Consider the following 16,770-nt stretch of genomic DNA (forward strand, 5'->3'; position numbering starts at 1 on the left):
ATACTGTGAAGGGCAAAGCCCCAGAAAGCAGCTGGGTTAGATACTTCAAGAAGTTGCAACATACAAAGATGCCAACCCTGGATGACGTTTTAGAGCAGATTGGAGAATTTGACTTCTTCCAGAAACAAGCTCTCTTTGTCTTATGCCTGCTTTCTGCTACCTTCCCTCCCATTTATGTGGGGATTTTTTTCCTGGGATTCACCCCCGAGCACCATTGCCACAGCCCCGGCATGGCTGAGCTGAGCCAGCGGTGTGGCTGGAGCCTGGAGGAGCAGCTGAATCACACGGTTCCCGAGTGGGGAGGCCACGGGGCCGGGTTCGGCAGCCGCTGCAGGAGGTACGAGGTGGACTGGAATGCGACGGGTGTCAGCTGCACCGACCCACTCGGCAGCCTCGTGGGCAACCGGAGCGCTGTCCCCCTCGGTCCCTGCCAGGACGGCTGGGTCTACGACTCCCCGGAGACCTCCCTCGTGACTGAGGTAAGACACAGTTTGTCCAGCAAAATCACTCTTGCCTGCACACCTTGAAGTTAGAAGATGCTGGATTGGTAAAGTTTGCTTTTGGTGCACAGCCTGAGCCTGACTGCTAATAAATAGTGAATATCAGGACTTGCTAGGGACTTAGAGCAAAGATTTATATGGATAAATAATGGGAAATGATTGCTTTTCCTGAGGGGATACTACTGCCTGATTGTCATCAATCAGACAATGGTTATTCTCATAATTCAGTATGTCAGTCACCAGACTGAGGGTAGCACCCCATAGCCCAAACTGAGGAACTGCACATTTGGGTGATAATCCAAACAGATATTCACTTACAATGGACAAGAAGTAGAAGATGGGGCTAAATTTGTCGGATAATAAGTTAGCAACAGCAGCGTTCTTTTCTTCCAACTTACACTACCTAAAACAGATAGTTTAGAAAGTGAAAAACTGTGCAAACCAGTACTAAAAGTCTAAAAGCCATGTAGAGACTTGAAGCATAGGAAGGACCTGAAGAGAGATCTCTTCTACTTCTCCTCCAGTCCCAAATCTGAGTTAACTATACCTAAACCATGCCTAGCAGATGTTTCTGTAACCCGTTCTTAAAAAAACTGCAATGCTGGATACTTCACAGCTTCCTCGAGCAGGGTATTCATATTCCCTTGCTTCGCTATCGTCACCATTACAAAGCAACTCCACCCCACTTTCCCTTGGGACAGGTGGGTTGGGGCAGAGAAGAGCACTCCCAGCCGTCCTCCGCATCAGTCGAGCCAGGGAAGCCGATCTGAGCTGCAGATCTTGTCCGGCAAACTTGTCCAGCTTAGAAAGAGATTAAATAAGCAGCCAAAGACATTCATGCTTCTTTCTGGGTTGAAGTCTAGTTACTCACTGAATGAGTATTTCCAGCTGTAGAGAAGTTAACACCAGTTTGCTCTCCTCCCCTTGTTGGGTGCGGGTTGGTAACCTGTTAATTGTAAATCAAAAGTAACTGACACAGTACCAGTTCACTGCAGAGAAAAGTCAACCAAATCCTGGGCGTTTTGCCAGTGCTAATGAGGAGAGGGACAGCCATCTCCTGGCTCCCCTCCAGCAGGGCTCATGGCAGCCCCACTACCTCTCACACCCAACACTGCTTTCACCCAGCGAGATAATACACAGTTAGAGACAGGCCTTGGCATCTGGGAAGGAAACGATGCTCCAAATGTCCTCCAAATTTCAAGCAGATGGGTGGGGAGAAGAGGGTAAGATTTTTTTGAACTTTCTAATTTCTTCGTTCAAAGTTTCTCTCCCTTTCTCATTCTCCTTATGTGTCATTGTGCAATCGTTTTCCAGGGTGTAACTTTTGCACAAGGTTTGGGAAAATCCAGACAAGATGTATTGCAGATGTCAGTTCAAGAGATCAAAGGGTTTCTTTTCTGGAGCCCGTTTTCTAGTTTTGTGTCATGGGTTTCCTTCCTCCTCGAACAGCCACGGTTTGTATTGAATGTTCCCGCGCTTCTAACTGTGGTTGCCCTTGCAGTTTAACCTGGTGTGTGAGGACTCCTGGAAACTGGACCTCTTCCAGTCGTGTGTGAACACTGGGTTTTTTATTGGCTCCGTGAGCATTGGCTACATAGCGGACAGGTATGTAGTATGTAGACAGGTTTGACATGAACTGTTTCCTCCGGTTATCTGCTTTCTGCATGTTGCTGAATAACATACACAATTCAAAGAGGAAATTAATACAATTAAAACTTGATTCAAAAGGCCCATGTATCACTTACAAAGGGGTGGATGGTGGTTCCTAAGCCCCTGCCTTCGAAGGCTGTTGTGACCAATGAATCCATGGAAAAGCCATGGTGTTGCTCCACTTTTACAGCCTCTCAGTGGCTCCATGGAGAATTTGCACATCCACAAGTGAAGAGATTTGGGGTTTTTTTCACAGTGGCATAGTGCAATGCGAGCTCAGAGTTTGAGATGGAATTTTAACTCACGCACCAAGAACTATTTGCCCATCTTTGTGATAAATTTGTTTCACATTAATTTTAACAGTATCCAGATGGCCATAAATCAGTTTCAGAATAGGAGAGTTTTTCTCAGATACCGAAATAGAAGAAGTTGCTCCTTCCTAAATTTTCTTTGGTCCCCCTTCTCAGTTGGCTCTGTATGTAGCTGGATCTAGACCTTATTATCCCTCATATCCTCTTTTCCACCACAAATGTCATTGTGCCATATATCTATCTGCCCAGTGGTTTGGGTTTTTTTAGGTTAGAGTCTGAACAAATTTAGTGCTTTGTAGCTGACCTTCCTGTGCATGTTTAGCAAATTTTTCAGTAAAATGGCAAGAGAGGCTGAGACTGGAATTTGAAGAGGTGAAGGTAAACATGGGGTGAACAATCTTTCTGTAGAGTCAGTCTGTCTTGGAGAAATGGTTTTTTCTCTTTGTATTCTCGGAACATAGGAGAGCACAATGAGCAATAGCCTTTTCCTCCCATGCTGATCAGGCCCCAAAATCATCTCTGTCAGACAGATATTGCCACCGTTGTTCCCTTCTTTTCACTTTCCCCCTCCTCCAAGGGGGAAGTTGCACAGCCGTCCCCCATAGTGATTCTGCAGTGTCACAAAATAAGGATGGGACTCTGTTTGTCTCGCTGGCTCCTGCTCCCATGTTTCATTGCAGGCAAACACATCATCGGTTAGGTTGTGCACACCACCTTTGTGGGGAAAGTGTCTACCACAGTCCTAGCTAACCCCAACCTGCCCCTCCACATGGACAAACCTGCTTCTGAAGAAGCTCACCTATGCATGGATTGGACAGACCGTTTTCCAGTGCTCAGTAAACCATTATCTTACTGCCAATGAAACAGACCATGTTTTTTTTAAGCTTTCTGCTTAAGTGGATTTTTCATCAGAAGATAGTGATTTATCAAAATAACTCTTTCTGGCCACATCTTGTGTGCAGCTACACCTTTGGCAAAAAGCTCTCGCAGGTGAAAGACATGGAATGGCTATAGTAGTACCGCAAAGATCCTACATTCAGTCTTCAGTCCTGGGTTGGAATCCCCCGTCTGATTTGAAGGACAAAGGTTGACATGCTTATGCCGATTTTTGCTTTTTTTCACATGTATTTTGAAAGATCTTGGTTTCTTTTTTGATCAGAAATATATGTAAGCCCCTCATTCTCTCTTTCCCTTAAATCCAAATTCTTGTTTTCTGGACAGTCTTCTAGTGAATTTGAAAGTATTCTATCCTTTTTCCCGGAACTGACACTCAGATAATGATGCATAGCTTATGGGAGCAAAGGAGGGGAGATGTAGCAGCCGCTCATCCAGGCATGACAGGACATGAAACAGCAGTGAGCAGATCCCATGACCATCAGAGGTGCCACTCTTCAGATCATCTTTTCAGCACAGAGGTGGATTAAGCAATCATGTTCACTAGCAGAGGCATTTCTTGGCAGCGTATGGCTGTGCGAGCCAATAAAAACCAGAGCTCCCAAACCCACAGTCATTTATATCTGTAATGCTCTCTCTCTGTGTCAAAATACTGAAGGATCTTTTTACCAAGGCTTATTATCAAGCAAAAGTATGAACAGACATGAGGGAGTAGGATATCATTGCTGCTAAGATAAAGCACACGCATGTCATAGCATCGACGGGTTCTCTACTGCTCTGCTCGCTGCCATCCTGCCCCAGTTCACCGTGGTCCCTGCACTGCAAGCACCCAAGAGCAACACAAAATCCCATACCCAAAGAGTGTTGTGCTTAGGGCAAACACAAACCCAGAAGCCTCAAATTTAGTAGAGGGAATGGGAAAAAGGCCTGTGAATTCCATGTTTCCTGGACTTGAGATAGATATGCTCTTCTCATCAGACAGCCTGAGTGCAGCTGGAGCGCGAGTCTTCCCGTGCATGAGATTGCTGCAACCTGCTGTACTCGGGATGACTCCTGTAAATGTTTCAGGTGCTTCAGGGGAGGTTTCATAAGCTCTTTCCAAATGTGCTTCTCTCTGAGAGATTAGACCTACTCATTTACTTGATCGGTCTCTGGGCACATATCCAGGTGCTGACTTTGACATTCGAGAGTCATAGGTGTCTTGGAAATGGCACGCCTGTGTCCCTAGAGAGCTCCTGAGGTCAGTGCTAACATGCAGAATTGCACCTCTGCCATTCAGAGCTGGAGCACTCTGCGGGAGAGGGCTCCTCTCGTGTTGAGGCTCTCTTGGGCTGGACTTTAAGGCAAGTCAAAAACGTCTGTATGTCAGGGTCATGACAGGAGGAAAGTTTGAGCAATGGGATCTGCTGATGTCATTGTGGAGAACAGAAGACATTTGTTTTGGCTGGCATTTATTATCATGCTATTTTTGTTAGTGGACGTTGACTAATGGTTTTTATAAATCATACTTCTAACTAATTATGTATCTCTCTCAGATAGAAAACAAATGCCTTTCCAGTGTTCCAAAAAGCTTGTTTCTTTTGGAAACAGTTTATTTCTGACTATCAGTGAGTCACGGTGATACAGGGAATGAAAAACTATAGGTATGTACAAAACCCTCTTCAAGAAGAGCTCAATAGTCAGCCAAGGTTGATGAGAAAATAGGTAAAGATCACAGTTATCGAACAAGATCCCCATTAAAAAGCTATTGCAACTTTGAAAGATGAGCTGAAGAGCCATATCAGAGCATTTCTTGAACTCATTAGCTAAGTCATTTACCAGAAGTAAGTGATGAAGGGAGTCCCCTGAGTTTTCATCGAGATGAAAAATGCTGCAAAGGGAAGAGCAGATACAGACTCCTACTCAAAATGAACAAAGCGGGGGACAGGGACCATCTCCAGCCTCTTCAAACCCTTTGGTTTGCCACCCTACCCTGCCGGCAGCTGAGCCTCTTTCTTCTCTTTTCTTCTTTCCCTCCACAGGTTTGGCCGCAAACTCTGCCTCCTGGTCACAGTCCTCATCAATGCGGTCTCGGGGGTTCTCATGGCCTTTGCACCAAGCTACAGCTGGATGGTGATCTTCCGCCTGATACAGGGACTGGTCAGCAAGGCAGGCTGGCTGACAGGCTACGTCCTCAGTTACGGCAGCTTACAATTACACTTTCTGGGCAGGAAGCCCCTGGTTTAGCAGCAGGGCTGACCCCCGCTGGTGCCATCCAGCTGGAGCCACATGTAACAAGAGTAGACGGCGACACCCCGCTATTTACTGCCAAACTGCACCTCTTTGCTTAAATGCAGGTGTTTATGACCCAAGCTTGCACCAACTTGTAGACATAAATGGAATAATTAGGAGGCAGCTCTGAAAACTAGGGAGCGTTCGTACCTGCAGAGGCATGTGCCAAAACGAAGGACAAAGTCTAGAGACAAGAACTAATTGAAAATTCTGTGAAGATGTATGACACTTTTCCGGGAAAGGCAGCAAGTGCTGCTGTGAGAGATAACACTTGTGTTTCACAGCCTTTGTGCCAAAATTATTTTTGCTGTGCTGTTTCACATGCTCGGCGGGGAGGGAGGCTGTGTTCCCAAGCCATATGGGAGGAGGGAGACGGAGGGAAGCAAGTGCCGGCTATTTTATTTTCCCATTTAGTTCTTATCTAGAAAGAATGGGAGGAAGAAAGCAACCTTTGCCCTGTGTTGATGGGTGAGGGCCTGACACCCTCAAAGGCAGGGGCAAAGTCCCCAGCTGACCGTTGGAGGAGGAAGGGTCAGGACTTGCCCTGCACTCTGCACCGGGGACCCAGACCTGCTCTGCTTTCCCATCCAAACCCACACCCGCACACCATGCCGCAGGGGCATGGCTAAGCATAGGGCAGGAGCTTTGGAGTCCCCACGGCTGTCCAAACCAATTTATTTTCTCTGTGCCTCATGGAACTTGTCCTTGCAGTTGCAGAATTTGTTGGCTTAAACTACCGGAGGGCAGTGGGCATCATTTACCAGGTTGCCTTCACTGTGGGACTCCTCATCCTCACCGCCCTTGCTTACGCGATTCCGCACTGGAGGTGGCTCCAGCTCGTGGTCACACTGCCCAATGTCTTCTTCCTGTTCTACTATTGGTAAGTGCCTGCTGTTACAGCTCGCAGCAACACCGAGCCAAAAACAGGGGACTGCAACTGGATGTTGAGGCTTCTCTGTAGGGATTGGCCATAGCGCTACACATACATAAGATTTCTAAGACGACATCAGATCAGATACGGCATTCTTCTGTTGTTCTGTTCCCCCTGCCCAGGGCTTTAGTCTGAATCACCTCAGAGCAAGGGACGACCTGCAACATGTCGTAATGCTTCTGTGCTTGGAGTCCTTGGCACCCATCACAAAATAATAAGTTTTTATTTCTTGAACAGTACTTGAGCTACTGTGAGAAGCGAGTTTTTCTAATCATTGATTAAAATTGCTTTTTTTTTTATGCAATCAACAGACTTTTGTTGACTATCTGCAAAAAAAATTGAGTGAAAATGCTCCTTAGAAAATTCCATAACCAGATCAGGGAACAGATCTGGGAGGGATTTTTTTGTTTTGTTTTGTTTTTTAAAGTTTATTTTTAACATGGAGAAGCTGAAGAATCAGATTTACAGCTGTTCTTTTTTATATCGACAGACTATTAGCCATTTCTAAAACATGTCAACAGAATTTATCTCAGACTAATGTTTCCAAACTATAATAAACTGGTTTTAGCCTTAAAAAAATTAAAAATCAGGTTATGTTGTCATTCAAGTGGAGCACAAATCGGAGTGCAATCACTGACAGACACAGCTACCACTGAGTTCAATACCACCCATGGATATTCGATACACCGTAGGATCCTAGCCTAAGAAACTCAGTTCCATTTTCATTTTCTGTGTAACAGTAATGTGCATTTTCCTTCCCCATAGCTGTCATGCTTGTATGTGTTGCAGGTGTCTGCCTGAGTCTCCCAGGTGGCTCATAGCTCAAAAGCAAAATGACAAAGCTATGGAAGTTATTAAGCACATCGCCAAGGGAAATAAGAAGAAGCTACCTCTCTCTTTCCAGGTGACTGCACTGCATTTGCTGCATATATGCAAACCTCGAGGCAAATAATGTTATGAGTTTAGGATTGTTTTGGGTTTAGAGTAGGGAGCAGCTTGGTGACCAAAAGCACTGCAGTTCCCTGAAGCAAAGGCAAGTGAGTTTTCTTCTCTTTGACTGCCTAGGACCCTCACAGAGCATATTTGGGAAAAGAGGCTTGCAAAAATAGCCAGCAGACAAGAAAAATTCTCCCCTGAAGTACTATCAATCAACAGTAAACTCACCAAATCTCATGACTTAAAATTCCAGAACAACCTTATTCATGATTTTTTTGAATGCTGCTTCATGCCATGCAAGTGTCATACACATGGCTACACAAATATGAAGACTGTCTATATAAATTTTCATGTTTCCTTTCCCCAAAACACTCTGGAGAAGTTATTTTGCCCTCACTACTTAACTGGCAAATGAAAACTCTCATTGTCCCATTAATCCAGAGAAAAATATTCATTGCAGTGATCAGCACCCTCTCCCCTGCCCACTGTAATCTCTTGTCCTCTCGCTTGTGCTCCCAGAATCTCAACTCTGAAGATGAAGATGAAGAAAAGCTGAAACCTTCATTTCTAGACCTGGTCAGGACACCTCAGATCAGAAAACACACATTCGTTTTGATGTACAGTTGGTAAGGGAAGGCTTTTGCAGCCTGAATGGATGGATGTGTGTGATTCGGTGCCCTAAATCATCATCATTGCTTTAAGCCTGTTTCACTCCCGACCAGCTGCAAATCTCAGTTCTTTGCTCAAACTCTCCCAAAGGATTTGGCTTCATTTGCACCATGTTCTCTGCCCAGGTTCACGAGCTCCGTCCTCTACCAGGGGCTCATCATGCACATGGGAATAGCTGCTGGGAACAGGTATCTGGATTTCCTCTATTCTGCTCTCGTCGAGTTCCCAGCCGCCTTCATCCTCATGCTAACACTGGATCGCATTGGCCGTCGCTACCCCTGGGCTGCGGCAAACATGATGGCAGGTGGTGCTTGCCTCGTTACAGCATTAGTACCAGACAGTGAGTCATGAAAACCTCCTCCGTCAATGAATTCTCTCCCTGTCTCTTGGTTATTGCCCTGGAAAATGGAAAACAATCCTTGCTAACTTGGGCCGTGTCAGTATTGTGATCCAATGAAGACCAATACCATAAAAGCTAATATATGTCCCACCATCAGCATTTATACCAGCTAATGAGAGGCTAGAGAAATGGGGTGAATTAAATTTCTAAAATGGCATCAAATCATATGGTAAGTCTGCAGGTGCTAGATCATGAAGCATGCCATGTTAAGTCCACAAATTTTGTCTGGCCTAAAATTTGGATTTGAATGCACAGTTCAGGGTTTTCATCCAAAAATCCCCATGTTTTCTGTTTCTAAAAAGGAAAAATGTATGGGCACACACACACAGTTAAACACCATCTGGGTACAGTAAGTGCTTTCTGCCATCAAGAGTGCTGATGCCACGAATGTAGGATGTTGAGCAACCACGGTGACAGGCACTTAGCTTTTTTTTATCTAAGCATTCACTCCAAGGCTATAATCTCAAAGCAATGTGTCCCTTAAGGGCCACCGAATGAAACATTTTTCATTTTTCTTTGTGGAATACAACTAGAATGAGACCACAGACATAACAATGCCAAACAGCTATCAGTTCGCGGGGGGGCAAAGACAAAACCACAAAATGTTACGTAAAAATATCATAGGTAAAAAACCCAAAGTGTCCAGACAATGGAAACTCATTTTAACAAGCGACTGGGGAGTGCAGGGGCTGTGCAAGGGACTGCTGGGCTTTGCTGGGGGAGAACAAGGGCTGCAAGTCCTGCAACCCCGCAGCTGCTCCCTGTGCCAGGGCATGGGGAGCAGCAGCGCCCGGGTGAGCACCTTGCACCGGGGACAGGTACGGCTGGTGAAGATGCTGCTGCCAACCTGACTCAGCCCATGCTTTAATGCCCTGCCGGGCTTGGCAGCAGTGCCTGCCAGCAGACGCCAGCCTTCCTCACTTGCCTGTGCCGCACCGCTGGCCCCAAGCTGAGCCACCTTTAAAGCCCATAGCCCATAGCCCAATCCTCCAGAAAAGGGTTGGTTTTCACCCAGGTGGGCTCTATGGGGGTGGTGGGGCGGGCAGAGCCCCGTCAGAGAGGCAGGGACGGCCCTGGACTCCCACAGCTGCAATTGCTGCAAACCACATGCAGTGGCTGGTGTCTCAACTCTGGAGAGGCTCTGCTGGCAGGGCTTACAGGCAGCTAAATAATAAGTAAAATAATGCCCTGGGCTTGATGTGTCCTTCAGCTGTCTAATGAGGGAGAAACTCAATGCTTGGAGTGTGCTAATAGCTGAAACATCTGAAGCCATGACCCAAGGTCAGTTTGGGATCTAAAAGCCCACATGGCACACAGAGGTGTCCTGGACTGACTGGGCTGGGATATTCATTTAGTTGTGGCAGACATCTGTAGCTCCAGATGTGAAAGCAGTTGTAAAGCACACACTGAGAGACAGGGAGGCAACACAAACTGAAGCCTGAAAGCCTGAAAGCCATCAGAAGCCTCTGTGCAAAAGTACAGAGTATCTTGCTGATAAGCAGATTTCAACTACCAAACAATGCAGCTGCTCTCTGTTTAATTTTATTGCAAGCAAGAAATGGTGTCTTGCATAAGCTTTTGGTTAATGCACCGGATAACCCAAACGAATTTGCATAATTGATTTCTCGTCTCTGTGACAACAACCTAGAAAAGTCTCAAGTCTTGGTTATTTGCTTGAATCACAAGATAATTGCATTATAAATTCTTTATTGAATGAAATGGAACACCATCATGTGCTGTCCCCTTGACCTTTCATGACATGAAACTTACTGTTTCCTTAAATTAAATCTTTAATGTTGTTTTATGTCAAGAGCAGAAAAAAACATAGTTTTGTATGCCAACCTTAATGTGCACAATGTCTTTCCAGCTCTTTATTGGCTTAAAATGACTGCAGCTTGCTTGGGCAGAATGGGAATTACCATGTGCTACGAAATTATTTGCGTGGTAAATCCTGAACTGTATCCAACATTTCTCAGGTAAGTGCACCATCTTCTGTTAGCTGGTAAAAGCAGTGGGTGTTTCTCTGGGAGAGACTGTGAGAGGCTGACTCAAGGCTGTGGATGCAGCTGAGGAGCTTGCGACTCATGCACTGCCCTGGAAAAGGGGTTGCTTGTATGAAACACGCCTTGAAAAAGGTGGAGGAGAGCTGCTGGGTGGTGTAGCAGAAACCCACCGCCTTCCCCAAGCTATTTCCCTGCTTCTGAGCCTAGCACTGAGGCAGCAGGTTTCTGAGAGGATGTGTAAGAAACCTTCCCAGACACCCTCCAGACTTCCCTTCCAGTGCAGTTCAGTGGACCAGGAGAACTCAAATGCTCATTAACATCTCTCCTCCAATACAGGACTAGTCTTAATGTCTTGCTTTGTCTAGCTGTCTCCCTGCTCACCTGTTTCATCTTGTGGTATTTCTCCACGGGAGAATGCTCTGCCTGTTCTCTCTTTTGATTATGTTCACCACGATAGGGGCCAGGCCTTTCTAAGCCCCTTCCTAAGCCCAGTGTTATCCGTCTTTTCCTCCCTGAGGCTCATGGCCCATCCCTCCTCCCATCAGCTGCAAATCCCCTGGGCAGGGTGCTGACCCGCTCATCCCAGCAGCAGGGGTGGGCAAACCCTGGTGGGTCCTGCCAGGGTGCTGTGGTGCAGAGCTGGACAAGGCACCCCCCGGCAGAGCCGGTGATGTGCGTGTGCGTGTGTGTGCATGCACGTGTGTGTGCATGCGCGTGCTTTGCAGGAACATGGGAGTCCTGGTCTGCTCGTCCATGTGTGACCTCGGTGGGATCATAACGCCCTTCCTTGTGTACCGACTAGCAGAGCTCTGGCATGAACTGCCCCTGGTCATCTTTGGTAAGAGAGCTGCGAGACAGGTCGTTGACCACAGCCTAGATGAATGAGTTTGGTGATCTATTTCCTGCCTTTAAAAAAAACTTGGAGAGAGGTATATACCCGTGTACATGCATGTAAGATACAGCTTGGTAAGTCTGTTTCATGTGAGTGTTTGAAAGTTGTAGCAAAGTCACCCCTTGACCCTTTCTGCAGCGAAGGGGACCCCATGTTTTTGGGACAGCTCTTTCAAGCTTTGACTTCCTCCTGCTGAGCCCTTCCCAAGGAAGGAACGTCTTTGGGTTCTGCCGCCGTCACCTGCAGGGTGTTTACGGGACCTGAGGTCTTTTGTCTCCCTACATGAAAATCACAGTCCACCTCTTGCTGGCACCTCAAGAGGCCCAGTCTGTCAAGGATCCCATGGCAATTTAGGATGGCAAAGCAGCAGGTTGGCTCTAATGTTAAGGCTGCTATCCTAAAAAAAGGGCTGCCTTGAATGTCTGCCTCTGCATGTATTCAAATCGATGTGCCGGCATGTACCGTCTGCCCTGAGTATGGTCATAGCAGGGTCTAAAACCAAAAAGAAGGTGAAATTGGCCAGGTGGGCTAGTAGCAACCTTTTGTGCATGTCCTAATCTAGCCAAAAGTGGGGATAACAGCTGGCTAGTGTCACCCCGATCCCGTGCCAGCTGGACAACCAGAGCCAAAACCTGTTCCCTTTGCATTGTGTGCACAAAGCAAGGGAGCCAGACCACCTCCGGGTCTATGGCCCAGGATAGCTTTCCAGGCCTCAGACGCACCTCACAAATGTCGGCAATTACTCTGAAAAATGAGAATCACGTAGATAAATGCCAAGCGTTATTATCGCTTTGAGGAGTCCTTATTCAATCGTCAGGGCAGCTGTGCCTCAATGAGAATTAATTAGCAACTTGGAATTAAACTGGGACATGACCATTGGGTTGCCTTTGTCATCGTTGTTCTGTGTTTGCAGCTGTGATTGGTTTAATCGACGGTGGCTTGGTTTTGCTCCTACCTGAGATGAAGGGAAAGACTCTGCCTGAGACTATTGAAGATGCTGAAAATCTGCACAGGTATGGCATTAAGCATCCTCCCGCATAGCAGAGCAACTCTCCTTTACATCTGCAAAATCTGCTAAAAAAACCACATTTATTGTACATCTCCAAGGATCTGCTGGGGTTTGCTGTAGACATATAAATACGGTGGATGGCTGGTGGGTAACTCATCCCTGGTAGCCATATCAGGCTCTAGCCTCTCCTGGATGCTCTGACCAGAATCCACTAACACCTTACACAGGAGCCAGACAGTAAGAGAAGGTGTGGAGGGCAGTTTCACGGGCCATCTGAAAAGCATCGATGTGGGCTTTGGACACTCCTTAGGCAGTGTGTACAGCCGCTCTGCCTTGAGAGGTGTCTGTCAGCACGGGGAAACACATCTTCCCTGCCATGGCCAGCCACTGCCGGCAACCAAAGCTGGCTTTTGAGCCGGAGAGCACCTTGGCATGGCAGCAGGAGCTTTCAGCAGCTCATTCAGCCATCCTACCTGCCCAGGGAAGGTGAGACAGAGGGGTGAAGTCACAGCTCCTCAGGGAAAGGCAAGCAGGTTGATGGCATGGAAACCCTACTCGAGCTGGCTGTCATACCTGTGCAAAGTAAAGCCCAGGAACACAACCCTCGGTCACACCATCCTCCTGAAAACTTAGCAGTCCCATCCAAGCATCTGTGGCTGCCAGCTGCACCCCGCATGTGCCCGGGGGTGCTCACCAGCCCGGTCTCACCTCCCATATGCAGCTGTGCCAGTGAGGGGACCACTGATGTCCCCAGAGATGCTCACACCCGACAGGGACAAAGCTAGCTGAGGTGTGGTTTTAAATTTGGGGAGCAATGCAGGGAACATCCTGTGGTTTCAGTGCTTTCTCTTTCTGGCATGACTCGCACCTGCTGGAGCAGCTCCCAGGGTGAGGGTAGAGCTCCATGGGCACTGAAGGAGCCACTCGGATTTACTGAAGCTGGTGCGGAGCCAAAATACACTTGGCCTGGTAAAAAATTGGGTGTGGGAGGAAAAGGACCCAGCCTGGCCAGAAAGGGATCACAATGCAGCACAGGGTAGAGCATGGTGAAGTTGCCTCTAGGAAAAGTTAGGAAGGCCATACATGCAACCACACACCCAGACATTACTTTAGAAACCACCTAGAACAACAGTTTTTACAGTAGGAAATGCCAGAGTTAAAGTTACTAATGCTACCATTGTGATAGGATTTCCAGACGGCAGCGCAGCTGCAACAAGGCCACAGAAAGTCTCCAGTTTACTCCTTATTCTGCTGATCTTCAAAATAATCTAACCTTATTTGAAAAATTGTCAGTGATGAGACATCCATTAAACCTAGATTTCAATGAACATAAGCATATGGATTATTTGGTGGATCATGCTGTTAGCCACCAGGAGCATCATCTGCCTTTTCCCCTTTCCTTCCACAGGCAAGAAAGAAGCAAAGGAAAAATGATTTATCTCCACGTTCTGACTTCCAAAGCTGCCCCCAAGCAAGAATCATAGAATCGTAGAATCATTTAGGCTGGAAAAGACCTTCAAGATCATTGAGTCCAACCATTAACCTAACACTGCCAAGTCCACCACTAAACCATGTTCCTAAGCGCCACATCTACATGACTTTTAAATACTTCCACAGATGGTGACTCAACCACCTCCCTGGGCAGCCTGTTCCGATGCTTGACAACCCTTTCAGTGAAGAAATTTTTCCTAATATCCAAACTAAACCTCCCCTCATGCAACCTGAGGCCATTTCCTCTTGTCCTATCGCTTGTTACTTGGCAGAAGAGATCGACACCCACCTTGCTACAACCTCCTTTCAGGCAGTTGTAGAGAGTGATAAAGTCTCCCCTCAGCCTCCTCTTCTCCAGGCTAAACAACCCCAGTTCCCTCAGCCGCTCCTCATAAGGCTTGTGCTCCAGACCCCTCACCAGCTTTGTTGCCCTTCTGTGGAGACGTTCCAGCACTTCAAGGTCCCGTTTCGGCCTGGATCTGCCTTTGTTGGGGCAAGGAGGCAGAAGGGGGCCGGCAAAGCAGCCGTAGCAAGCCCCACCCTTGACCCCACATGCAGGGGATGAGCCAGGCCAACACGATGATCTTCTCCCCATTGCACTCTCCCAGTTACCAGCAGTCTTTGGCTTGGGGACTTCCCAAGCCAGATGTCATCTGCCCACATTGCTGCTTTAGTCCCTCGTGGACCGTCCTTCCACAAATTTTTCTGTTTGCCTTCTGAAGACATTCATGCTTCTGGCATCCCAGCACATCTGTCAGCAGCAACTCACACAGCATGAGTGGGAAATTCATGAAGGAACAGTTTCTTCTGCTTGTTATAAACCTAAAAATCTCTTCGGGCTGCTCACTCACAGCTCATTTCTGTAGTGAGCAGGAGTGCATTCGTGAGCCCAACTCAACTCCTCCAAGCTACACTTGATTCTGCATGAAAGCAAGCATGTAGACAGTAACTGATTTACTGCCACAATTCCCTCCACACCCCTTAAAATCTTGGTACTGTAGGTCGGTCTATGGCTCCTACTGCCCAGCAGCAAGCACTGCCACTGCAGAGTCCACTTCGGGAGCCCAGGGCATCCAGAAGCCCCTCTTCCCTCCCAGTTTACTTCTCTTCTTCCAGAGAAATAAGTACAAAAAATAGGTACTTCTAAGCCCAGACTGGCTTTTAAGCTTTGGCATCCCAGAATTTGACTGGATATTAAGCAAGCTGGAAAACAAAAAGGAAGGCGAAGACTAGTAGGAGGCAGCAAAGCCTCATGACGTGGGGGGCTGTGTGCAACTATAACATCATTAGGGATCAGTGATGGGGCAGGGGGGGAAAGCCCCATCACAGACACCCACTGGGAGTGGTTTGAACAATAACAGGACACCATGCACATTAAAGCATATTGATGTTTGTGTTTATGCATGTTTGTTTTCCTACTGCCATGTATTTGGTTTTTTGCATGGCCAAAATCCAAAACAGCTGTAAGGGATAGGGACTAAGGCAAGGGGGAAAAATGAGCCAAAAAAAGGATATGGCTTTCTAAGTAGATCTCCCTCAATAACATGCTGGAAAAATCACGGCTCTAGTCGTTTTGAAGGTTAAAGGGTCCTCTCCACAGCCCTTGGGAAGCACTTAAATTATGATTCATATCTTATTCATCAACTTGTGTATATTCTATGGATTTGGGTTTGTCTCCTGACCAGTCCCAGTTCTGGGAAAAGGCCCCATTTCTTCATATTTTAAAACATTTACAGAATGTAGGATGGCACAGTGCCATACAGTAGGGATGGAATTAGAGCAAGCTGCAAATAAAATCTAGCACATGCATTGTTTTGATCACACAATAAACAGGGGAGCTGGAAACCACATGAGCTTTGTACTGGCCTGTAGGATGTGATTTTCTGCCAATTCATGAACACATGCACACAAGAACACCTTGACAAAACAACCGTGTTAAGATTACAGCTTGCAGACAATAAGCCTTAATAAGCCTCCACAGAGCCTGCAACCATGTTTGATGGGATAAAATTAGCACTGGAGACTCCAAATAGAAGCTATGCTGGTGTGGTGGTGTTTGGATGTCAGTGTTGACAGCAACAGCAGAGAAGAACAGTGCTTAGAAAGTGCTGCCCTGGACCACATCTGCAGCCAGGCTGTCCATCAGATGATGCCAGGGAGAACACCAGAAACTTTGTAAAAGTAAAGAGCAATTCTTTCTGAAACCCAGTTACTGAAGGTTGGTGGGTACCCTGAAACATGCAGTTTGTGTGTTTTCTTTAGGCACAGTCCTTATATTGTGGTTTTCAGTAGTTGGGCAGGGGACAGGATCATCTTAAAAGCCCAGCTGCACTTTCATCAACCTGGTCACAGCCATGTCCAGGTGTTCCCTGGGTTGCCTGAGCCAGCCAGTGGTTGGGCCCTGAAGCGCTACTTGCCAAGCTGCAGGGACAGCCCTGCCCCTGGGCTGGTTATGCTCCAGCAGCCCCAGGAGCAGACAAGCTTCAGCTGCTGTTAATGGGAACGGAAGATGGCAAACTGTTGTTTTATCTAAGGCAGGATGTTAGACAGCGTGTCTCATACCCTGGAGGAGATCCACTCCTACCATGTGCCCAGGACACAAAAGCTCTCTGCGCTTTGAGAGCAACCATGCACAGCTGGACCAGATTTGACATGTTTCATTGACTTCCCAACTCCAGGAAGTATTACGTGAATTGACAAGGTCACCATGAAGGATATCGATGAAGCACATTTGCCCTGGTGCTCATTAAGGTGGCACCAGGAGCAAATGCCAATATAACTTGTAGGTGACTGCAAAGCAAAGGCATGCCAGA

At 47.0% G+C, this 16,770-nt stretch overlaps 1 protein-coding gene across 1 annotated transcript; it reads left to right on the forward strand.

Annotated features, from left to right (window-relative positions):
• Positions 1-68: 68 nt before the first annotated feature.
• LOC104257295 (solute carrier family 22 member 2) lies at positions 69-13,950 on the forward strand. The gene is made up of 11 exons (XM_009812018.2): positions 69-479; positions 2,002-2,105; positions 5,377-5,531; positions 6,338-6,506; positions 7,347-7,461; positions 8,013-8,119; positions 8,288-8,502; positions 10,430-10,538; positions 11,291-11,403; positions 12,371-12,470; positions 13,875-13,950. The coding sequence occupies exons 1-11, from the start codon at positions 69-71 to the stop codon at positions 13,948-13,950; spliced, it is 1,674 nt and encodes a 557-aa protein (XP_009810320.2).
• Positions 13,951-16,770: the final 2,820 nt, after the last annotated feature.

The sequence above is a fragment of the Gavia stellata genome, chromosome 2 (assembly GCF_030936135.1).
Source record: "Gavia stellata isolate bGavSte3 chromosome 2, bGavSte3.hap2, whole genome shotgun sequence".
NCBI lineage: Eukaryota > Metazoa > Chordata > Aves > Gaviiformes > Gaviidae > Gavia > Gavia stellata.

Excerpts from the sequence above, each read along its gene's own strand:
- LOC104257295 (XM_009812018.2), top strand. The coding sequence starts at position 69 with ATGCCAACCCTGGATGACGTTTTAGAGCAGATTGGAGAATTTGACTTC. Across the intron at positions 2,106-5,376 it reads ATTGGCTACATAGCGGACAG|GTTTGGCCGCAAACTCTGCC; the intron begins GTATGTAGTATG and ends TTCCCTCCACAG. Across the intron at positions 12,471-13,874 it reads GATGCTGAAAATCTGCACAG|GCAAGAAAGAAGCAAAGGAA; the intron begins GTATGGCATTAA and ends TTCCTTCCACAG.